At 37.4% G+C, this 25,521-nt stretch overlaps 1 protein-coding gene across 3 annotated transcripts in view; it reads left to right on the top strand.

Moving 5' to 3' along the window:
- ush1c (Usher syndrome 1C) overlaps window positions 1-25,521 on the top strand; it is a 184,186-nt gene that overhangs the window by 99,280 nt on the left and 59,385 nt on the right. The window contains exons 15-19 of one of the 3 annotated variants that reach the window (XM_063061999.1): window positions 1,135-1,184; window positions 4,040-4,192; window positions 8,655-8,771; window positions 17,602-17,718; window positions 19,763-19,765. The exons of the other annotated variants lie outside the window; for them this stretch is intronic. Of the exons in view, the coding sequence (XP_062918069.1) occupies window positions 1,135-1,184; window positions 4,040-4,192; window positions 8,655-8,771; window positions 17,602-17,718; window positions 19,763-19,765 (440 nt within the window). The remainder of the gene's footprint in view (window positions 1-1,134; window positions 1,185-4,039; window positions 4,193-8,654; window positions 8,772-17,601; window positions 17,719-19,762; window positions 19,766-25,521) is intronic. 3 annotated transcript variants of the gene reach the window in all.

The raw sequence follows: 25,521 nt of genomic DNA, 5'->3' as shown, positions 1-25,521 counted from the left end.
TTTCTAAGTGCTCATGCTTGGAAATCTAGCTGGAAAACACGTGCCATGTTAGATAGGTGCATGGAAAGTTTCTCTACTCGTTTCAAAGGTGAGAAAAGTTGTAAGAGAAAAGGTGAGCAGTAGGTTATTTGCAGTTTTTTAATTATTTTGAGTTTAGTCAAACATTTTATTTTTATATGAGTTTATAGCTGAATTTAGTACTTTTCTATTTTTTGCTTAAGATTTGAAACCACTTAATTTTTGAATATTTTTAATTGTGTCTTATTTGGTAACTTTTAAATGTTTTAATGGTTTGGGAGAACTGAGAAGCAGTCAAAGGAATTGACAGATGTGACATCCACCCAAGTCAGGCCTATTGTGTGGATTGTTTTTTTTCTGCTAGGTTTTGAAAAGTACAGGTTTGAACCTATATCGTAGATGGGTGATTATTGTTGGTGAATCACCACTCACAGGAAATTCTGGGACATGAGATTTTCTTTGAAGGTATCTTGAAGGCATCAACATAAAGTGATTATGTTTGTAAGAGTTAATACAGTATTGCACACACAATACTGTATAACATTGCATGCTGGGCTTGTAGCAAAATGTCGGGGACAGACTGCACAAGACTGGATTGGCTGGCGAACCTTGGTTGGAACTGCTCACAACAACCAGGAGGAGAGATGCCGAGCAGTACTAATCACTGCCCAACAGAGAAGGAGAGCAGCACTTCCAGGTCCAGCACAGTTTTCTTGTCTTACTGTGGACATCTGTGTCTCTCCCAACGTGTGAATCAGCAGTTACCTGCAAACACACAACAGTACTGCACAAATCTAACTGTCATTGCCGGATACGACAAACAACCACTCACAATCTCATTGATATTTAGCTCCAATGCAATTAATTACAAACAGTGAAAACTATGTGTATGAAGAAAATAGATGAAAAGATGAATAAAAAGTTATACGTAATACTTTGTTCAGCAAAGGTTAATAATGCTTCATTTCCAGCATCTGATTTTCTGAAGTCGATATGGCTATTCCAGGAAGAGCTGTATCTCTTCAATTTGTGCGCAGGTTAATAACAAGCTACAATTCATGCCTAATAATTCATGTATTATCATCCTAACAGCATTTTTTTTTCTTTCATTCTTAGCAATTGGTTGGTTTTATCGATATGAAGGCAAATATCCCACCACTCAGAAGGTAGAAACTGATGATGGTGTGAGAGGTTGTTCTTGTTTATTCTGTGTGGACTGAGTTTTTAGTTTGGTTTAAATCTTTCTCATTGTACTGTGTGCCTTTTCAAGTATTTTCTAAAAAAAAATCATTTCATCTTAGTAATCAAACTAATTAAATAATGTAGCTCACTTTGTGGTTAAGTAATGCCATATAATTAGCAACCATTCTGGGAAGCTAGATGTTTTCTAAACCCCAGCACTTCAAGAGCACAGATTTGAATTTCAAGTATATTATGATTAGGGCCTGAATTGCTATGTTGCTATTTCTGGTTCACTTCAGTTTTGTTTTTATTTCCTGCTATTATCATTGTTTGGCCAAATTGGTTATTTTTTTGTTTTCTTAGAATATTAGACAACTACATCAACTTTCAGTTTCTGTAATCTGAATACCTACAGTTTCTGGTCAACCAAAACCACCTAGGAGAACCCTGTTTGGTTGTTCATCCTGATTATATTGCAAGTTATTCCAGTCATGTCTCTAACTTGTGGATGTACATGAGATTATCTTCCACTAAAATGGAACATTAACATTTTGAAAGCCAATTCTTAAAGCAAAATATAAAATTAGAATTGCAAAGTAGAAACTGAATTTTCTAAATTGGCTCTTCAATAAACTTCAATCAAAACCATCAAATCCCATGCAAAACAGGGAATTAAAATGATATTTTTCTACACTAAATGATTCATAGAAGGAATCGAAAAAATGTGGAAAGTGTTGTTTATTTCCTGCATTGTTTACCCATTCCACTAGAAATTATTACTCACATGTTCCCAGGCTCTGATTGTTTTGTTAAATCTTGGTGAGGGCAAAAATATAAAAGGAATTCTAGCTAGCAACTGGAACCCAAGACTCTTGAGTTACGAATTTATTGGAGGGCCAGCATTTTTTTAAACACTGGACTACACTTGAATTTTGCTGGTCACTTGCTTGACAATTACTGTTAAAACCCTGCATTTGGCTAGGCAGGGACATTCATGATAGTGTAGTGGACTGTTGGCAGCTGGCCAAACATGAGAAAGGACTTGTGAATCAGTGGTGAGGTTTTCTTATGAGAGAAGAACTTTCTTGTAAGACGTAGAGGATCTCCATTTTTTCTTTATCACATAAATGAGCATTTATGATATTATTTAGCTTTTTTTGGGGGGGGAATAGCATGGCTAGAAATTGGTAGGTATGATTGAGAGCATCATAAGAGTTGTTCTTGGAAGAAGATCACAGCTTGAGCTAAACATCTTTATCAAAATCACTGGCTTGTGTGCAGAGTGGGTGGGGTGGCTTTCTAAGGATATGAAACCATATCCTTAGAAAGAAATCACATATGATCCAAAGATGTAGAGTCATTATAGGTAGAGTTAAGAAACTGCAAGGGTAAAAAAACCTTGATGGGAATTATATACCGGCCTCCAAATCGTGGACATGATGTGGGGTACAAATTACAACGGGAGATAGTAAAGATGTATAAAAAGGGCAATATTACAATGGTTATGGGGGATTTGAATATGCAGGTAGATTGAGAAAAACAGATGGTGCTGTATCCCAAGAGAAGGAATTTGTGGAATGCCGCAAGATTGTTTTTTTTTACAGAGGCATGAGAGAGGAGCTGGTCAAAGTTGATTAAAAGGGGACACTAGCAGGAATAATGGTAGAACAGCAATGGCTTTAGTTTCTGAGAGTATGAATTTCACAGAAATTCAAAGTAGTAATTATTACTTGAATTGAAAGTTAAAAATATTACTTTGAACTGGACAAAATTCATTAATAAAATCGTGGTAATTTGTAAATTTTCTAAGAGGGATAAAAAAAACAAGCAACAGAGATCATTCAATGAAAAACATAGTCCTCATTTTATTTATAACTAACCTGATTGCTTTCATTTATTTTGCTGTTTCATGGTATACTTTTATACAAGAATATTGATCTTTTTTGGGGATATAACTTTTCACTCTACTTGCAGTGCTTCTTCAGTTTTGAAGTGCCAATTGTAATACTAGTTATTTTTTAATGACCGATGCCTGATTAATTGCTCTATATAATACATAATACATCAGATAGTGCTTCTCTGGTGACCTCTGCTGTCAGTATTTTAAAAAAATCAAGTAATGTGTTCTTACACATAGATACTGAAAACTTATAATGTTTGCACTTAATTAAATAGTAATGAATGAATAATTCGTAGTTATCAAAGTTATTAACAGATATATATCTCAGCATATTTTAAATGTTTTTGAAACATTATTAGAATCAGGTTCAATATTAGTAACATATATCATGAGATTTGTTTTGAGGTATCAGTACAGGGCAATGCATAAACTATAAATTACAATATGAAATATATTTTAAAAAATAAATTAAATAAGTTGTGCAAAAAGAGAGAAAAAATATTGAGGTAGCATTCATGGGTTGGTTCATTGTCCATTCAGAAATAAGACGACGGAGGGGAAGAAGCATTTCCAAAAACATTGAGTGTGCCTCTTCAGGTTTCAGTACCCTCTTTTTGATAGTAGTAATAAGTAGTAATAGTAGTAATAAGAAGAGAGCATGTCCTGGGTGACAGCAGTTCATAACAATGGATGGCACCTTTTGAAGATATTATTAGAGAGCCAGAGGAATCCAGAAAAGAGATTTAATCATTTCTGAACTATTCATCTGTCTTTCAAGTGGGCATGTTTTAAATTTTGCATGGGTTCATAAATGGGAATGTGATCTTCTAAGAATTTTTAGCTTTTTGTGGTGGTGTGTCTGGTTCTATTTTTGAGTGGTTTGCAGTGGTTGTTATTTATTGTTTTCCATAAACAAGTCTGCATATTAAACACTGTTAGAAAGGGATAGGGAGGAAGAAGTCCAAGGCTGAGATATTATTTGACCAAAGGAAAAATAAAAAGGAACTGGAATTTGAACAGAAACTTGCCATCGAGAAAGAGGAAATGTTAGAGAAAGAAAAGCAATTGAAAATAAACCGACTCGTCCAAGAGGTACGTTGGACCTGCAAGAGGTCAAATGACTGGCTGTGTGATTTTAATACGTAAATGGTTGTAAGTGAATTTCAAGAACATAATTGGTCTAATTTAATTTATAAGGACTTTTTGGAGCAAGGTTGGGACAGCATTTGAACCTTTCATATAACAAAATCTTATTCGTCATGTGTTATATCTTGATGAAGCTTTTGGTATAGGCTGGACTGTCAGATGAGTAGCAACTTTGATAATGCCAGAATGTTAATTCTGTAAGGAGAGAATAACAGTGTGCATATATGTATTAAGAGAGAGAAGATTTGGACTGCACTGCTTAAATGAGGGTTTCTGATAGAGGAAGCTACTGTTACTATTCACATAGGATCATACCCCTTTGATCCTTATGGGTTAGAATACAACTGCTTTCTCTTTAGTTGAGAAACGTTATTGCATGAGCATTTAACATTATTGAGAGCTAACTTGTATATGATCTCTTGATTATTTTCACTGTCTAAAGTTGCATAAATTAATTTAAAATGTTGGATAATTTTACACTATGAGCATTTTGCTAGTTTTATTGAACAATTCTCAGTTGGACTTTGTTTGCTGGATGTGTATTCACCTTCATTTAAATGAGGTAAAATGTCACCTTCATTGATCCAGTCTGATTAATTCACTTAATTGACCTCCCCATTTTACATTGTTTCAAGCTGACCATGGAGATTTTAAGATTACCCAGCATCAATAAAAGTACATTCCCAAAGGTATTCTCCTGTTCTAAGAGTCACAGAGCATTGAAACAGTTCCTTTGGCCACCAGCAAACATGCATTTACATTAATCCTATGCTAATTGCCATTTTATTTCCCCTATGTGCCCATCACCTCCCCACAGATTTATCATTCACCTACTGTCAATTTACTGTGACTCATTACCCTCTGGGGAAAACCAGAACACCTAGAGGAAGTACAGAAGTTTCCACATAGAGTTCATTTGTACTCAGACATTCATCATCACATTTGTTTTCAAAGATACTCTTTTAAGGAGCTGCCATCTTGATTTTCAGTTTCTGTCTGTTCGTGTCAAGATTTTATATTAACAGGAGGTAATCCATGTTGAAAATATTAAAAGTCTGTTCTACATAAACTTTTCATTCTTAGCAAGGCAAAACACACTAAGGCATTCTGCTGGGAAGCAAAGTTAACATTGTGGGATCAATGAGATGATCGATTATCGGGAATCAGAGAGATTTTTGGATTGTCACATTAGAGGAGTGATCAGAGATTTTTGAGGACATTGGCAATACGGTGAAGTGTAGGGGCAATCAAAAATAAACAAAGAAGGCATCTACTGAAAAGTTAGTTGACTCAATAACATTCAACCAAATCATTTGTCCTTTAACTAAAGCCAGAACGAGCCTCAAACCCCATACCTTATTCAGTATATACTGAGCTTGTATGCACCTGTCATGTTCACACAGTTAGCATTAATATCAGTGATTGAGGGACCACTTCATCGAGCACATTCAATCCAAAAGGAAAAGGCAGGCTGTCCTGGTAGCCACCCATTTTAATTCTATTTCCCTGATGGCAATCCAAACTATCAGTCCATGGCTGTCTCTTTTTCCATTTCCCCATTCTGATTCACCTCTTTACCCTTTCTCTTCTCACCTTCCCATACCTCCTCCGTTACTTTCTCCACTCTTTTCTCCTGTCAGATTCCTCCTCCTTCACCCCTTTACCTCTTTCACCTATCATCATCCAGCTTCTCATTTCACCCCGCCTCCCCACCAATCCACCTTCCCCCTTACATGATTTCACCTATCACCTGCTTGTTTGTGCACCTTCCCCTTGCCCCACCTTTTATTTTGTCGTCTTCTCCGTTCTTTTCCAGTCCTGATGAAGGCTCTCAGCCCAAAATGTCAACTGCTTATTCCTCTTAATGGATGTTGCCCGACCTGCTGAGTTCCTCCAACATTTTGTGTGTGTTGCTCAATATGAGCATTGTATGTCATTGGTTGTCATTACAGGTGCTTATGTGTATCAAGGATATAAAAACCAATATTTTCTTTCAGGATATTCTATATTAGATACAATATATTCATCCTCATTTAGAAACTGGATTTTTGTTTATAAGATTGTGTTATAGCACCGAGAAACAAAACACTGCACGCTGGAATCTCCACGTCAATATTTTTTACGTTGTGTGCTACTTCTGTAGAATTATGAAGCAGAAGACACTCTACTTTTTTTGTTCTTTTACCACATTGAAAATATCTATTTATATTTAAATATATTTTGATCTGAACTTATTACCTAACATAATCAAACAGCAGGAGTCCTGGAGCGACTTCTTAAAACTAATGCTAGGTCAGTTTTTTTAAAAACAGTAAATTTCAATTCTCTTTTTCCACTTTAGTGTTAGCAGATAAGAACATGGAAATTAGAAGCATGTAACCCTGCCATTTTTCAGGATCACGGCTGACCTCCTAACATTACACTATTTTCATACACTATACCCACATCCTTGATTCTCTTAAAGTCCAGAAATCTGTGAAAAAAAAAATCCAATGTGCCTTCATGGCCCTTAGGGTTAAATGATTCCAGAGGGACACCATTCTTTTGTGTTAAGAAATATTTAATCTCATTCCTGAATGTCCATACCCAGTCCAAACTCCAAAGCGAAAAGTTCATCTAGTCACTTCAGTCCTTTAAAAAACTGGTATGTTTGAATGAGATCTCCAATTCTGCTTTGAACTCTTAACAAATAAGGACCCTACCTACTCAATCCCTTATAAGGAAGACCCACCATCACTAGAATAGGTCTTGTGAATCTATGCTGCACCCAAGACCAAAACTGTAAAATGAAACAAGACCACAGATGTGGTCAGACCGAGATTTATTAAATTGCAAGAAGTCTACCCATATCCTGTATTCAAATCTTGACATATTAAAGAAGAAAATTATTATTTGCCTTCCTATCAGCTTGCTGCACCAGTGTGTTGGTCTCCATTGGCATCTATGAAGCATGCATGAGTGTCTATGACCCAATGGCTTTGCAGTCTTCACTGATTTGTAAATACTCCAGATTCTAGAATCGGCAGTCTCTTGTGTCACAAATACACTTTTTTCTTGTATTGTGTACCATTCTGTATGATTCATATATTACTAAATCATATTCCACCTGCCATGTTCTCATCCTACACCCTCAACTTGTCCATACACTCTTGAAGATACATTATATACTCCTCTATACTTTTCATCCCACCCGGTTTAATACCTTCTTTAACATGAAATACGAGATTTGACCTCCTCTGCCAAATTTGTAATGTTATAACATTGGAATAGGAGTGGAAATAAACCATCTGGCCCATTGAGCCTGTAATGCCATTCAATAAGATCATGGCTGATATGGTGTGGAATCAGCTCCACTTTACTCCATAATCCTCAATTCCCTTACTCTTTGAAAATCTATCTGTGCCTCGTATATATTTAATGCTTCCTTGGGCTGAGAATTTCACAGATTCACTAGGAATCTAGGAAAAGCAGTTCCCCCTCATTTCCAAATGAATTTACACTCTGGAGATAAAAATGGGAAGTAGGTGTGGCCTAAAATAAATCCCACTAAGCTGTATGTCAACCAGAGAATGATCTAATTATTCCCACTGTTCTCTCAATCCATGTAAGCATATTATCCCCAATTCTATGTGCTCCCATTTTGCCTGTGTGGGTTCTTATTAGATATCTTCTAACCCCAAATACTACATCCCCCACCATCCACTAGTCACACCATCAAAATTAGTCTGACAGATTAGCAAATTAGTCAAACATAATTCTCTTTCATAAATCCACATTGATTCTGCTCGGTCCTATTATTCTCTTCAAGATGTTATTTACCAAATCTTTCATTTTAGACTCCAGAAGTTTTCCCTATCACTGATCATTCGCAACGGGACAAAGTATTTGGCTTGATATCTCTATGTTAGTGTGGGACAATCAGCAGTAGTTCCTACTCCTGATCATTCTCCAATGATCTCTGAAGGTATTGAGAACGTGTAAACAGCAGATGGCTATAGCACTGAATGGTCTGCCATTGCTCACTGTCATACTTACCAAGTAATGCCCCTTGGGATAAAGGATTGGGGAACTTATGCGCACACATTTTCAGGGAAGGAGCACAGACAGGGAGTGCAGACAAGAAAGTCCTCTTAGCAAATACTAAGGTTTATGATTTCCGAAAACTAACTGGCCACAGAATCTTTAAAATATTGGCTACTGACTGTTAGAATAGTAACTTTTTAATTAAATTAAGTAAGATGTAATAGGTTTCTTTTTCCATAGACCCTGGGGAAAATCTTAAAAGAGAGTAGTTGACTGAATCTGGTATCTCCATTCAGTAATGTTGACCACAAAATGAGAACTTTTACATACATACCAATCTCTTGAAGTGTTTTGAGTCAGCTAAGTTATTGGTGCATTGCTTTAGGTTTCTGAAACAGAACGGGAAGATTTGGAAGAATCTGCAAAAGTTCAGCATTGGGTGGAGAAGCTGTGCCAGACTCGGTTAGAGCAGATCTCTTCGGCAGAGACTGAATCCCTTGAGGTAACAGTTGTGCAAGATATACAGGAATTCAGAAATCTGTGCGCTATATGTTGTTACCATTTTGAGTAATGGGAAAAATAATTTTACGACTAATGAGAGCAGTCTGGTGGTGATGTCCAGTCAATGTGACATCAATTGGAAATCTCAAAATACTTTTATTTCTTGATTTTGAATTCTCAGGTATACAGTGATCATACATTTTATATTCAATAAAGATTTATTTATACTTTTCATAATTTTTCCTGCAGTTCAGGACCTGCTTACTTGGTCTACTAGGGTAGTTGAATGTGCTTAGAGAATAGAACTGCTGTAAGGAATTTTGGGTTTCCAGCAAGGATGAGGGGTGATTTGTGATTAGGCATATTGATGATAAATGAACTAGAGTAGATAGGCAAAGGAAAGTTGGGGAAATCTAGACAATAAGATTATAATATATGTGAAGGTAGAAATAAAATGAATCTATTAAAAATAAAAAAATAAAATGAAACCAGGATAATAGATTGAAGTCAGCTAGAGGGGTTGCAGATAAAATGGCAATGACCTTGGCAGAGTTTCAAGAAAATATTCTGCTTAGAAACAGAGAATAGAAGCTAAAATGAGATGTATGGATGAATGAACAGAAGGAAATTTGATCATGAAGTAAGGAAAACTCATGGCAACGGCAGAGCAGAACATGACAAGTGTATGCAGAGATTAAGAGGAAAGTCAAAATAATTTGAAAAGTAAATAGTAATAAGTTAAATTTTCATGGGAAAATTTTGTGGTTCTCAGCACACAAAAGAAGAGAATCAGGATGTGAAGAGGAGCATGCACAAAAGAAAGATAAAAATCACAAGCAGCAATAGTAGATCGACAGTGATATCAAGTAATTCCTTTTTCCTTTTCCAGGAAGACATTTCAGACAGAACATCAGACAATGAGATTAGAATTTGAGATTTTGAAATAAGTGTATATTTTTTAGTAAAGATGGGAAACAGAAGCTAACCAAATACAATAAGGTTAAAATCCCTTGCACAGTAAATATACATCTGTGCATACTGAAAGAATCAAGTGAAATCAAAACAGAGATGCTATTTTATACATTCAGTAATTGGGGACATAGTAAAAATTGACAGCAAGTTAACTTGTGACCTTAATTTACGAATGTAGAAGTAATGTCTCCTTGAAATTATAAACATTGTCTGGTGGTACGAAACATAATGAAGTAACCACGTACTGAGAAAATAGCTTGAAACTAAATGTACAATACTGATTAGTCAGCACAGATTCCAGGCTTACTTGACTTATTGAATTGTTTGAAGAGGTGATGATTCAAAATAATGCAGCAGATGAAATTCTATAGATTTCCAGAAGGCTTCCAAAATGTTGCTGTTTGCTAAAGATAACAGATGTATAAAATTGTTAATTATAGGGTCAGAAATTCTGGAGCAGAATGCACAGCCAAATGACTTAAAAATACAAAAGTGATGGAAAGAATAAGTACTAGGATTTAAAGGATGTAGAAAGCAGACTTATGTAAGCATCTGTACAGGGAAAACTGCTGTTCAGAATTTATGTTGACAATTTAGACTTTAGAAATAAACTTCATCTTGAAATGTTCCATGAATTGAATATCTACGTTGATCAAATTAAAAAAGAAACTATTTATAAACTTACAAATTGGCATATAATATTAAAATTATGTTTAAAATTGATAACTAGTTTGGTAAGAAAAAAATGTTATACAGGAAATTAAAATGAACCCGAGCCCGGGTTTTGAAAGAAGGAGCCTGCAGGTTTTAACTATACAAATCATTAAAATAGCAGTAACATTCAATGAAGTCATTGAAAGCACCAATGGACTGTGGGTTTATTTAGTGAAATAAAGAATTGTTGAATAGTTAAGTTATTCTGGATGTGAGCCAATAATGGGAAGACTGGCTTTATTCCATATTAGCTCAGACTTTCTAGATTAGATGCTGAGTAAATGTCAACATGAGGAAATTACTGTTGATTTTTTTTCCCTGTATCTCCTCCATTGCTGGACTCATAAAATATTGTGTGCAAATGGCAATTGGGAATTTTATCCAACAATAATGTAATGAATTTGCCATGAAAGTTTATGCCAGATGCAGGAAGGGACAAGGGACTGCTTCCCCATTTATTCAAATCTAAGGCAAACTGCTGCAAGAGCTGCATATCGTGTTAGATTTTTAAAAATTGTTGGCTATAGATGGATTTTGTAAATATTCTTAAAATACTTACATAGTGCCAATATTTGTACATTTTTTCTTTAATGTTTCTGAATATTTGTTAACGTCAGAAACATTTAGTGTTTGGCAGCTTTAACTGTACTGTTTGTCCCAAAGCTTTCAGCTTAGCTACTTAAAAATATGTATGTGGTTTTCTTGCAGTCTGCAGCTTTGTCACAGATGTGTCATATTGACACCAATGACATAGAATAGACAAGGTGAGGAAGTCCTGAGGAGAGACTTTAGGGAGCTAGGTAGGAAACTGAGAAACAAGACCTCCAAAGTGGTAATCTCTGGATTGCTGCCTGTGCCACATGCCAGTGAGGGCAAGAATAGGATGATCTTGCAGGTGAATGTGTGGCTGAGAAACTGGTGCAGTGGAAGGAGGTTCAGATTTATTGATCATTGGGATCTCTTCTGGGAAAGGTATGACCTGTACAAAAAGAATGGTTACACCTGAGCCCAAGGGGGTCCAATCCCCTTGTGGGCAGGTTGGCTAGAGTTGTTCGGGTGGGTTTAAACTAATTTGGCTGAGGGATGGGAACCAAAGTGATAGTACTGAAGATGAGGTAGGTGGTTTACAAATAAAGGCAATGTGTGGTGAGGTTCCTAGCAAGGAGAGGCTAATAATGGGGTGAAATTGCAGTCAGCATGATGACTTGCAGCATAAAAGGCGGACAAAATTGAAAAGGGTGAATACAGGACTAAAGGTGTCATATTTGAATGCTCATAGTATATGGAATAACTAGATGAACTTGTAGCACTGTTACAGATTGACATGTATGATGTTGTAGGTATCATTGAATCATGGCTAAAAGATTATAGCTGGGATTTTAATGTCCAAGGATACATGTTAAATCAAAAGGACAGGTAGAAAGGCAGAGGTGGTGGCGTGGCTCTGTTGGTTGAAAAATCAAATTAAATCGTTAGAAACAGGTGACATAGGGTCGGAAGGTGTTGAATTATTGTCATTAGAGTTAAGGAACTGCAAGGGTATAAAGACCCTGTTGAGAGTTATATATGGTATAGGCATCCGTTAGTCTCGTGAGACTGTGGATTTGCGCCATGGAAGGTTTCCAGGGCGCAGGCCTGGGCAAGGTTGTATGGAAGACCGGCAGTTGCCCATGCTGCAAGTCTCCCCTCTCCATGCCACCAATGTTGTCCAAGGGAAGGGCACTAGGGCTGATACAGCTTGGCACCAGTGGCATTGCAGAGCAATGTGTGGTTAAATGCCTTGCTCAAGGACACAACACGCTGCCTCAGCTAAGGCTGGAACTAGCAACTTTCAGATCACTAGACCAATGCCTTAACCACTTGGCCACGTGCCAATATGTTATATACAGACCCCCAAACAGCAGTAAGGATGTGATCTGCAAATTATAATGGGAGGTAGAAAATGCGTGCCTAAAGGGCAATGTTGCTATGGTCATGGGGGATTTCAATATGCAGGTAGATTGGGAAAATCATGTTGGTGCTGGATTCCAAGAGGGAGAATTTCTAGTATCCCTACAAGATAGCTTTTTAGAGCAGCTTGTAGTTGAGCCCACTAGAGGATCAGCTATTCTGGATTGGGTGTTGTGCGTTGAACCAGAATTGATTAGCGAGCTTCAGGTAAAAGAACCCTTGAGGAAAGTGATCATAATGTAATCAAATTCACCCTGAAATTGAAGAAAGAGAAGGTAAAGTCTGATGTATCAGTATTACACTGGAGTACAGGGAATTACAGAGGCATGAGAGAAGGGCTGGCCAGAATTAATTGGAAAAGAGCACTGGTAGGGATGATGGCAGTGCAGCTATGGCTGGAATTTCTGCAAGCAATTTGGAATGCATAGAATGTATACACCCAAAGAGGAAGAAGTATTATAAAGGCAAGGTGACACAACTGTAGCTAACAAGAGAAGTCAAAGTCAACATAAAAGCCAAAGAGAGGGCATATAATAGAGCAAAACTTAGTGAGAAGTTAGAGGATTGGGAAGCTTTTAAAAACTAACAGAAGGCAACTAAAAAAGTTATTAAGAAGGTAATGATGGAATACGAAAGTAAGCTAGCTAATACTATTAAAGATGATACCGGAAGTTGCTTTGGACACATTAAGTGCAAAAGAGAGGCGAAAGTGGATTTCAGACAGCTGGAAAACGATGCTGGAGTGGTAGTAATGGGGGACAAAGAAATAACAGATGAACTGCATAAGTATTTTGAATAAATATTTTGCATCAGTCTTCTCCGTGTAAGATACCAGCGGAGTATGATGGAAGTTCCAGGTGTCAGCGGGCATGAAGTATGTGAAGTTATCATCACTAGGAAGAAGGTTTTGGGAAACTGAAATGTCTGAAGGTGGATAAGTCACCTGGACCAGATGGTGTGTATTCCAGGGTTCTGAAAGAGGTGTCTGAAGAGACTGTGGAAACATTAGGAATGATCTTTCAAGAATCACTAGATCTGGAATGGTTCCAAAAGACTAGAAAATTGCAAATGTCACTCCACTCTTCAAGAAGGGAAAGAAGCAGAAGAAATGAAATGATAGGCCAGTTAGTTTGACCTCAGTGGTTGGGAAGGTGTTGGAGTCGATTGTTAAGGATGTGGTTTTGGGGTATTTGGTAGCACATGATAAAATAGGTTGTAGTCAGCATGGTTTCCTCAAGGTAAAATCTTGCCTGACAAATCTGTTAGTATCCTTTAAAGAAATAACAAGCAAAGGGGAATCAGATGATGTTCTGTACTTGGAAAAGGTGCCACATGTGAGGCTGCTGAACAAGCTATGAGCCCATGGTATTACAGAAATGGATAAGGCAGTGGTTGATTGCCAGGAGACAAAGTGTGGGAATAAAGGGAGCCTTTTCTGGCTGGCTGACGGTGACTAGTGGTGTTTCATAGGGACTATGTTGGGACCAGTGATTCGGATGATGGAATTGATAGCTTTCTTGAAAAGTTTGCAGACAATATGAAGATAGGTGGAAGGGCAGGTAGTTTTGAGGAAGTAGAGAGGCTACAGAAGAATTTAGACAGATTAGAAGAATGAGCAAAGAAGAGGCAGATGGAATACAGTGTCAGGATGTGTATGGTAGAAGAATTGAAAAGGTTGAATATTTTCTAAATGGAGAGAAAATTTAAAAAAAAATCTGAGGTGCAAAGGGACTTGGGAATCTTTGCACAGGATTTCTTAAAGGTTAATGTTCAGGATGAGTCTGACCTTTGATGTTGTTGGAACTAGACTGAAACAATGGTGACTGTGTTTCAGGGCATCAGGAAGTGATCTATTGTGCAGATCACTGAACTGAGTTTGTTGCCTTTATATTTATATACTGGTCAATTTCTTGTCAATAATGACTCCAGAGTTATTACAAAATTCATTTGTGTTAATGCCATTTAATGTAATTGAGAGGTTGTAGGACTCTCTCTTGTTGGAAATAATAGTTGTTTTGCACCTGTGTGCCATGAGACATTCATTATACTTATGTCTTTGATGCCCCTATTCTCAGCAAAATCTAGGTTATCTTTATTTGCATTTTATCCCTGGTATTACTGCTCAACTTTACTCATTCAGGGCAAGATATCTGCTCTCAATTGTTTTTGTTTTAAACAAAACCTGGCTGATATATTTGTTTGCATTCTCTTCTGCCAATATGGTAGACAATTCCAAGATCTCCCTAGAATTTGTTTCCAGCCATCATCTTGAACTCCTCTCCCTTTTTTGATCTACTGTCGCCTTAATTATATGAGGAGTTCATCAATCAGCATGAAACCATCTTAAAGAACATAATGCTCTTTCCTCCCCTTTCAACTGCCCTCCTCATCAGCTCCAATACTGAAGCTGCATAATTTCCTTTATTTAATCAAACTCCAAGGTCTTTTTGTCCATTTTCTCCTCCTTTAATCTACTGCTCTCTCTGTGGCAGTGATGGTTACAACTCGCAGCTAATTCTTATAATTATTTCAGAGCCAATAATCAGATAGATTTCTTCTGCTGTCTGAAAATTTGCAAAATGAATTGTTTATTTTGGTAGTTTTCTTTTTATTTTCCAGTGTAGCCATTATCATTAAGAATACTGTTGCAGATGTATTCAGCTCTAACTTCATCACTTCTTTAAGTGTGTGAATTTTACAATTCATATGAATTTGACACATTTTTTGACTTTGCTTAAAAAGTCCAAACTATTATTATTATCTAACCTTTGGAGGCAGATGAATTCTTTCAAGCTGAGAAACAAAATAAAAACAGAAGCTGCAGGAAGCACTCAGTAAATTTGAGCACACATTTCATCGGAGTTCTGTAAAAGAATCTTTGATCTAAAATGTTACCTGTATTTCTTTTTCCAGGAATACTCTGGCCAGCTGAGTATTTCCAGTATTTTCTGTTTTCTTCCAAAGAATATGTTCCTGTGCTACAGTAATTACAAGCCTTAGATTTTGGAGAAGATTTTTCTACAATAATTGTCAAAGCAGCTTAAATGTATGATAGACTATATGTTAAAAATATCAGTTGTAGATGCACTTGGAGTGAAGATTTTATTGTTTGCTTTTCATGTGAAATTTGTAAATTTTTGAAAAAAGTCCTGTTGTCCACAAACAGGGGTCAACTGCACCACAACCCCCTCCTGTGTCAGTGCGGAAGTTTGCCCGTGGTCTCCAGCTACATACCACAGACCTTGATGACATCAACTTAGATCAGTTTGACCAGTCAGCAAAGCGGATAGCACCTCCTCCACCAGCATCTCACTTCGTTCCATCACCACATCCGTCCAAGATGCCATCACCAACCATCGCGACACCACGGAAAAAGCCCGCTCCACCTTCACCACCGCCACATCATCCAAAAGCATCCCACGCTGGCTCAAAGATGTCATCAGTTCCACCCCCTTTGCCCCCTGCACCCCCTCTGCCACCCACAACAATCCCCCCTTCAGTGCCCATTCATCCCATTGCCTTTACTCGTTCCCAAGGTGCCATTCAAGATGCACGAGAAAGTAACTCAAACTATTACTCACACTCTGACCTGGACTCAGGTCATGACTGGGAGGCACAGAAGTTTGGTTCAAAAGCTGAGTACGGTCCTATTTACAACCGGATAGGTGAAAGTTCATATCCAGTCAGTCATAAGGTATTGATTGTCATGAAGTTTGCTTTGTTTTGCCACCTCCTTTGGAGTGTATTTTTGTCTATATTTCCAGTCTTAAAATAACCACTCCATTGTAATGCACACTGTGTATATTCGCCTTTTTATTAAAATACACAAATGCTGTGATTCAAATGAGCTGAAGTTAAAATTCTCAGCTTTAAAACAGAAAGCTGCAGGTACAAACCCAAATTTAGTATCTTAATCTGCAATTCAGAATTAATAAATCACTTTACTATTGAGTGCTGCATTTTTGGAGCTGTTGTAGTCAGAACTGCAGAACAAAAGTCTGCAATTCATATTTAGTTTATTTGAAACATTTGAGTTATTTCTGAGATTGTGCAGCATGGTAATATTGAAAATAATTTTAGTTATTACAGATAGTGAATTGGCCTTTTTGATAAAAATTGTCTTTAGTGAAGTGTGAATTTTGCTTTGATGAAAGTGAACATTTGTTTCCCACTATAATGTGACTGGCAGTACAAAAGGTAAATCTCAACAAAGTTAGAAGTCGTGATTTGAAATATATGTATTAATTCATAATGCTAGGAATGGTTAGCTGAGCTCTACCTTTTGTTATATCTGGTCCGATGTGCCCAGCATGTTATTTGCTTTTGAAAACTGCATGTGTTTGGGGTGATTTGTCACCAATGTTAATACACAAGTTCTTAAGAATGTTAATTATAATCCTGTCTTTACATGTTCAGGTTATGAGGAACACATCTCATGCTAGCAAAATCTCATCTGCATCCAATACTGCATTGGTATGTGAGAAAACTAGTGTGTAGTAATCAGGGAGACCTGGGATTCTCTTAGTTTTAATGCTGGATTTATGTCAGTACAATAAACTGCAATTGTCCAATATTAGAAGGTATACCATGATCTGAAGTTTTTGGAGAGCAGATAAATGGCAAATTGATTTATGACCCAACGTTACATTTTCTCCTTTTGAACATTGTTTAGAGAGAGCATTTTCCCTATTCTGTATTGGACCTACATTTGAGTAGGTACTGAGATAAACATGCCATTTTATTGTCAAATTACTTTTAAAAAAATCCTTGCATTGGCAGGATAGAAAAAATATTTATTAATAATGCATTTTTGGAAGAAAACACAATTGTAATTGAGCTATTGTTCAACTGAGTTATTTCCATTGAATTGCATTTCAGTATTAGTTTTTTGTGGTACAAAGCAAATTTAGGTTTATTTCCAAACATTAACAGTGTAATTGCCTGATATTTTTATTATTTCTAAAAGCAACTAAATGGTGTACTTTTTTACATTTCAAGGTCATCTTTAAAAACGTTCTTTTAAGAAAAGTGAGTGAGTGCATTTCTTAGATGAGTATGTTTTTGAGTAACATTGCATTCAACAAGTGTCAGTTGTTGACACAAAACTTCTATTACCTACGTTTTTACTTACATGTAAATTGTGTTTTCCCCTTCCATCTATCATGGATGACTGTTCGTCATGCACATAACTTCAGCAACTTGCCCCAAGCCCACCTATGCAAAAACGACCACTGGGGCCTTTGGCTTCCAAGCCAGTCATGTTGCCTCCTAGCCCCAGCCTTATAAAAAAGACATGGGTTAAATCTGACCTGGTAAGTTTGTTTTAATCTTATTTATCTGCGCAGGTGCATACTTTTAACATTATCTGTACTTACAGTAATTTGTAATTTTTATGTGGTGGAATTTAGAGTTGGGATAATTTTCATATGGAATTATTTCTCTATATTGTCATGGTCTATATTTGTGCCAAAAAGCTTTCACCAGTCAAATAGAATTGTCAATTGTATTAGATACAGTGGCTATTGTGCTACTTATGTTGGATAGCTAGGCCAAAGCAAAGCAAAAGACTCTATAATCATAAGAACGGCTAAGAATGTTTGAAAGACAGATGTTGAAAGCTGCTGGAAGAAAGTGGGAGCCACAGGCTAGAAGAGTAACTGATATTTAATATGATCACAGATTGCAAGATGTCTGTTAAGGCTGGCACATGTGTAATTTTGGTCTTTGATTTTTTTATATTTAAGTGCAAGACAGATGTTAGAAACCATCTCGTATCTTACAGGATTTTGGATAGATCATGGAAAGGTTACCATGAACAAGTAAAGGATTTAACTTTAGCTAATTTACATATCGCTTAATATTCATAATCTAATTTACATTATGGAAATGGAATTTACTTCCAGACCTATTATTGTGCATGTCAAGTGGGTTATTAATTACATATTTCTGATGATTGAAGTAAAATTTACTTTAGCAGTTCTTTCTGTCACCTTATCTTCTGTCATCATTATCCTTGTCATTCCTAACAATTCCCAATGCTTTCTAACATTTGTACTGTTTTCTACAAGTTGACATTATCTGCATGCCATCCTGCCTGGCCTGTTGAGTTCCTCCAGCATCTTGTGTGTGTCGCTTTGGACCTCCAGCATCTGCAGAATTTCTTGCGTTTATTATTCTGCATGTGATGTTTTTCAGATTCCTTTGCTGGAGCAAAGTAATTCACACAGATGGTCTAAAAGCTTTTGGGGAGTAGATCCCAAACATCAAAATTAACGTTGTGAGGGCTGACTCTGAGTGCACAAATATCCCAACTATTATTAGATTAACTAACACCTGTGACCATGTTTAATGTACTAAGTGACAAAACCAGTCAGGTCTCCAAGCTTCTTTGAATCAGTCACCACGGTGAAAATAACTTAGCCAATGTTGTTTGGTTTGATACAGGATAATTAACACAACCCCATTGTTTCACATTGATTAAACATGGGCCAAAAAATAAACCTTGTTGTTTACAACAAGAAGCTGAGCAAGGAATATTGGTCAGAAATTTAACTTTGTCATAAACAACTCTGACCTTTTGGAAAGGTCATGCTTCTGTGAAAGCAATAAGGTTAGCAATAAGCTGGAGAGTGAATATCCATCACACCACATCACTTAAACTATGACTCGTCAAGTGCTCATTGATTGCAGTGAAGGGTTCTCTGTCAGCTTTTCAGACAGTGAATTCCAAATCCCTACCATTCTTTGAGAGAAAGATTTTTTTCTCAGATCAGCTATAAATTGGTCTTCATACTACTTGATGTTAATCCCTTCTCTCGTTATTGTTATCACTGCAAGGTTCTGATCTGTTTACCCTCTCATAATATTATACAGCCCAATTAAAACTCTCCTTAGTCTCATTTGACCCAAGGAAAAGATTCCAACATAGAAAATCCCACACACCGCTATAAATCTTTGGCTCACCACATCCTCTCAAATCTTTATCTTCATAATTGATCATGGTAATAGAATTTATAGACAGGATTACATTCCAGACAGTACTGCTTTGAACAATTGCTAGTTATTTGTCTGGTGTTAGTGGCTTCTGTGTTCAGTTTACGAATGTTGTGGTGAAAATGTGCTTGCAGCTAAGTATAGCAACTGAGCTGTCAGGATATATCAATATTTAGTTGATTGTCATGTTGAACTTGAGCAGGCTTGATCACGAACTAGTTGGAAATAATAGCAAGAGGGAACAGGGATGTAATAATTCCTATTTTTAAATTGTGTATTACATCTTTCTAAATATTTAAGGACAACCAACAAATTGTACTTTCTAAAATAGTGATGGTTATGCTATTTGGAAGATAGATCTAGCTCGTTGGAGATCAGAGATGATAAGTTCAAAATCTGTGAAAAATAACCACAGGTTTAGCAATGTCTGATTAGCATGTGCATTCATTGTAATGCAGGCAACATGCCAACATTGAGCTACCTAGTCTTTCCAGTAATCTTTGATCCAGCCACATAATTCATTATATTCATTGACAGCGCTTGTCATCTGGGGCCCAGTATAATGAGCGACTAGCCAAAGTTAAAACTAGCTTGTTCTTTTAAAGCTTGCCTCTTCTGCTTGAAGGGGAGACGCACTCTGGCTGAAGTAAAGACTATCAATCATGTAGAAAGTAGATGGCATATGGTGAAGAATTGCATGTCTTGGAAGAGAATAACATCCCAGGGTTATGGAAAGCTATACTGGAAAGTCTAGGTGAAGGAGGTACAACTAACAAGAGATTGACTGTGTCCAGCATTCCAGACATCTGAAAATAAAGATCTGATAGATGTAACACCACAAACATATAGACAGTGCTGTAACAAATTCAGTTATGTTTACAGGGTCAATGAATGCATCTTCAAATACTATTCGTCAACTGCAACACTGGGGCAAATAATGATCATTTCCATTATTCCACAGCACACTCTCAATTATCAGATTCGTACCTTGCATAAATATATTCCACCATACTCTTAGAGTAAGCCAACATTATTTATCACTGTTGGAGGACATTGGCTGTTAGTGAAGCTTATGTTGCTAAATGAGATGAATCAATTGAAGGTGATGCTATCCTCACAACCAATCTTCAGTTTTGCACAATACTTCTTCCTCATTCTGTGGGACGTGCAATCTGCAGATGGTACAAGTATGCACCTCTTTCCATTTTAGCCTTCAGCTTAAACTTCATTTCCCTTTCAAGTTCCCACAAAATGAAACCTGACCAAATGAAGACACATCATCGCTCAATTTCACGCTAACACTCACCAGCTCAAATACAAACTGTCCATAAAATTTAGAGGATAGCATGGAACTGGGATCTCCAAGTTATGAAATCTCCCAACATGGGAGGTTGGAGCCTGAGTATACATCACCATGTTTGTATCCAGTGTCAAATGTTTTTATTTAGAAATTTGTATTTGGTTTGGAATATGTATTTTGTGATAGCTTTTATTTTTAGATTGTGACAGATTTGTGATGATCAGTGACAGAGGCACAGTAAAATTCTAGGAATCTTAATTAGTGTAAATTGTTTTTCCATGACCAGCTCAAACAAAAAGAGAGAGTTTTGGTTGCCTGCTCCCTTCCTACTGTTCTTTCTGCATCCTGTGACTATTGGAGGGCTGCAGGTCCATTGTTGTTTGTCAAATATATCTGTGATCTGGATGATAATGTGATTAAATGGATCAGCAAATTTGCAGATGACACCAAGATTTAGAGTGTAGTGGACAATGAGGAAGACTATCAAAGCTCGCAGCAGGATCTGGACCAGCTGGAAAATTGGGCTGAAAAATATCAGATGGAATTTAATCCAGACACATGTGAGGTGTTGCACTTTGGGAGGACTAACCAGGACAGGTCTTACACAGTGAGCAGTAGAGCACTGAGGCATATAGTAGATCAGAGGGATCTGGGAATACAGGTCCATAATCTCTTGAAAGTGGCGTCACATGGAGATAGGGTCATAAAGAAAGTTCTAGGCATATTAACCTTCATTGATCAAAGTACTGAGTCCAGGAGTTGGGATGTTATGTTGAAGTTGTATAAGACATTAATGGGGCCTAATTTGGAGTATTGTGTGCATTTTTGGTCACCTACCTACAGGAAAGATGTAAATAAGATTGAAAGAGAACAGAGAAAATATACAAGGATGTTGTGGAAATCTGAGTTCTAGCGAAAAATTAAATAGGTTGGGGCTTTAGAACATAGAAGACTAAGGGGGGATTTGATAGAGGTATACAAAATTATTAGGGTATAGATAGGGTAAATGCAAGCAGGCTTTTTGCACTGAGGTTGGGTGAGACAACAAATAGAAGTCGTGGGTTAAGGGTGAAAGGTGAAAAGTTTAAGGGGAATACGAGGGGAAACTTTTTCATTCAGAGGGTGATGACAGTGTGGAACGAGCTGCCAACGCAAGTGGCGGATGCAATTTCAATTTCAAAGTTTAAGAGAAGTTTGGATGGGTACATGGATGGAAGGGGTATGGAGGGGTATGGTGTGGATGCAGGTTGAAAGGACTAAGCAGTTTAAATGGTTCAGCATATACTATGAGGTAGTAACTTGGGACCATAAATTCAGAACATGTACTCAAGAAAGTGCACATTTCAAATTAGGAAGTTGTTTAGGAAGCAGTTGCATTAAGTTCTGGAAAAATTTGTCCCATTGAGGCGGGGAGAAATGGTAGGGTAAAGAACCATGTTTGACAACAGATGTTGAACATCTAGTTAAGAAGGAGAAAGAAGCGTCCTTAATTATTAAGCAATAAGGATCAGATGGGGCTCCTGAGAGTGACAAAGGTAGCCAGGAAGATGCTTAAGGATGGACATGAGAAGGCCTGAGCGAGTAGGGTGAAAGAAAAGCTCAAGGCATTCTACATGTACATGAAGAAAAGGAGGATGAATAAAGTGAGGGTAGGACCAATGAGGGATTAAGGAGGAAACGTGTCTGGAGTCAGAGGAGGCAGGGGACAGTGTTCCTTCTAAGGTGTGTGAGTGTGCGTGTGCACACTCTGTTGCTACTCGTGTATAAAGAAATTTAAACTGTGCACAAGAAGTTGTTACCCTATACTTCATTGGCATGTGAAGTATATTTCATGATCATGCACAATCACATTTCCTTTTCTCGTTTCTGATGCGGACGGTACTGACAATGTGGAGTTTGCAATGGTTTTTTCTGCAGATTTTAGAACTGGCTTAGTTATACTGTTTTTATTGAAGAAATTATTGATTCACTATGTCGAATTTCAAAGCAACAAGGAGCATGAAGCACAAAAGAACTTCTAGTTAATTTAAAGCAGAATGTCTTAATGAAACAGCTTGAGGTCAGGATCGTGCAGCTACAAGAAATATTTGTGTACAATACAGAAACTGGTGTTACCTGTGTGTATTGTCACGATGTAAAAGTTGCTGGAGAATTTGCAAGTGGGAAGAAATGGAGTGATATTTGGAAACTTGACTTTTTAAAAACATCTTTTAGCAAGCAAGTCACATATGGACGTTGTGCAAAAGCTCCGGAAATAAAATCCTTCATTATCCACTACAGGCCTGCTCTGTATGCTTTGTGAGAATGCAGACAAACGAGAGTGAAAGTGATCAAACCCAGAGGATATCAGAGTTCTTATTGACAGTCTTTTGCTAGTTACTAGCTATTATATATAAAAAAAAATCAGTGTGTATGTGTTGTCACTGGGCAAAAAAATTGTGCAGCACCAGATTTTTGTGCACATTTGTCATTACAGATTAGAGGGAACATTGGCAGGGAAGGTCCTTAATGAATACTTCCCTTCAGTATTTACCAATGAGAGTTCAAGTTAAATTGTCATTCAACCATACACATGAATATGGCCAAACGAAACAGCATTTCTGCATGGTCAAGGTGTAAAATAGGGCTCTTAATTGTTTGAAGGTAGGCAGGAATCTTGACAAATGTGAGAACAAAGAGAAGGCTAATATACTGGAACATATTGACATTAAGAAAGAGGATATGCTGGAACTTTTGAAAATGAGTTCAGATAGATAAGTCCTTGGAGCCAGATAGGATATACTCCAGCTTACTACAAGAAGCTAAGGAAGAGATGACTGTGTTTTTGATGATGATTTTTGGCATCCTCACTGGCCACAGCAGTAGTACCAGAAGATTGGAGGGTGGCAAATGTTAATCCTTTGTTCAAGAAAGGTAGTCGGGATAATCCTGGGAATGATAAGCAGTGAAGCATATATCAGTGGTGGGTAAGCTATTGGACAGGAGTTATGAGCATTTAGAGAAGCATAGTCTGATTAGGATTAGTTAGCAGTGTTTTGTAAGGGTCAGGTTGTGCCTCATGAGCCTGATGCAATTCTTCGAGGAGGTGACAAAACAAATTGATGAATGTAGAGCAGCGGATGAGGTGTGTATGGATTTTCGTAAAGTGTTCAAAAGGTTCTTCATGGTAGATTCCCCAAGTTCCATGTTTCAGGATTCATCCATAAAGTCATAAAGCATAGGATTCAGGGAAAGTTGGCTGCAGGATTCAGAATTGGCTTGCACACAGAAGGCTGAGTGTGGGTGTGAGATGGAAAATATTCTGCCTGGAGGACTGTGACCAATGTTTTTCCACAGGATCTGTTCTGGACCCCTGCTCTTTGTGATTTTTATAAATGACTTGGGAAGGTGGGTTAGCAATTTGCAGATGACATGGCAGTTGGTGGTGTTATGCATTGTATGGAGGTTTCCATAGGTTACAATACATTGCAGAGCTGGGCTGAGAGTGGAGGATGGAGTTCAATCCAGAAACTTATGAAACAATACACTTTGGCAAGTTGAACTTGAGGACAGAGTACAGGGTTAATAGCAGGATTCTTAGCAGTGAAGAGGAACAGAAGGATCTTGGGATCCACTTCCATAGATCCCTGAAAGTTACAGCACAAGTTGATAGGGTGGTTAAGAAGGCTTATGGTGTGTTAGCTTTCATTAGTTGGAGAATGGAGTTCAAGAGACATGAGGTGATGTTGTAACTCTATGAAACTATGGTTAGGTCATACTTGGACTATTGTGTTCAGTTCATAATGGGAAGGATATGCAAGCTTTAGAGAGTGTGCAGAGAAGATTTACCAGGACTCTTTCTGGAATAGAGAGTATGTGTTATGAGGATAGGTTGAGCAAGCTTGGGCTTTTCTCTTTGGAGTGAAGGAGGATGAGAAGAGACTTGATAGAGGTGTGTATAAGATAAGAGGCATAGGGACATTTAAGAGACTCTTAGAGAGGTACATGAATGAAAGAAAAATGGAAGGCTAAGAGGGAGGGAAGAGTTAAATTGATCTTACAGTAGGTGAAAAGGTTGGCACAATATCATGAACTGAAGACCCTGAACTGTGCTGTACTGTTCTATGTTCTATGAATTTGGGTGAATGTCTATATGAATAGGCACAAATTTTATAATGACACATCAGCTGCCTGAGCTTATTGTTTAGAGGTCATTGAGCACAAACTTCCAAGAGAATGTTGGATCCATGCATGACACAGGATCTTTCTGCCCCTGAGCTTTTTGGCTCTGTTCTCTAATGCCCTTTACCCAGGTTCAATGAAACACAAGAATTTAATAAATAGAAGGAGGAGAAGGCCATTCATGCCTACTGTGCCATTCAATAAAATCATGAAGCAGATTTTACCCACCAATTCTCTACACTAAAGCCATACTCCTTGATTCCATCTGACATCAGAACACTTCCCACCTGTCCCCATCTCACTTGGGCATCAATGAGACAAAGCACTCTCACCACTCCTTCCCTTCACGGAGAGCTCATCTGGGTCAACTGCTGTCAAATCCAAAGGCATCAAAAAGATACCCAAGTTGTTAAGGCAATTCCATGATTACCAGCATTTAGAGGAACACCTGCTGGTGACTCATTGGAAAATGTGCCTCATCGTACCAGCTGCTTGGTTTGCTGGTGTTGTGTACGATAAATATATATATATTTGAAAAAGACAATTCAAAACCATCGTTGAGTTTATCTTTATTGGTCATAATATATCCATTCCACTAACACTTAAATTCTGTTGGTCAGCAGGTATCTGTGCATTAAAGTACAATCCATTCTTTAAGCTA

Source organism: Mobula hypostoma, chromosome 11 (assembly GCF_963921235.1).
Source record: "Mobula hypostoma chromosome 11, sMobHyp1.1, whole genome shotgun sequence".
Classification (NCBI taxonomy): Eukaryota; Metazoa; Chordata; class Chondrichthyes; order Myliobatiformes; family Myliobatidae; genus Mobula; species Mobula hypostoma.
This window is presented reverse-complemented; position numbering and strand designations above follow the sequence as displayed.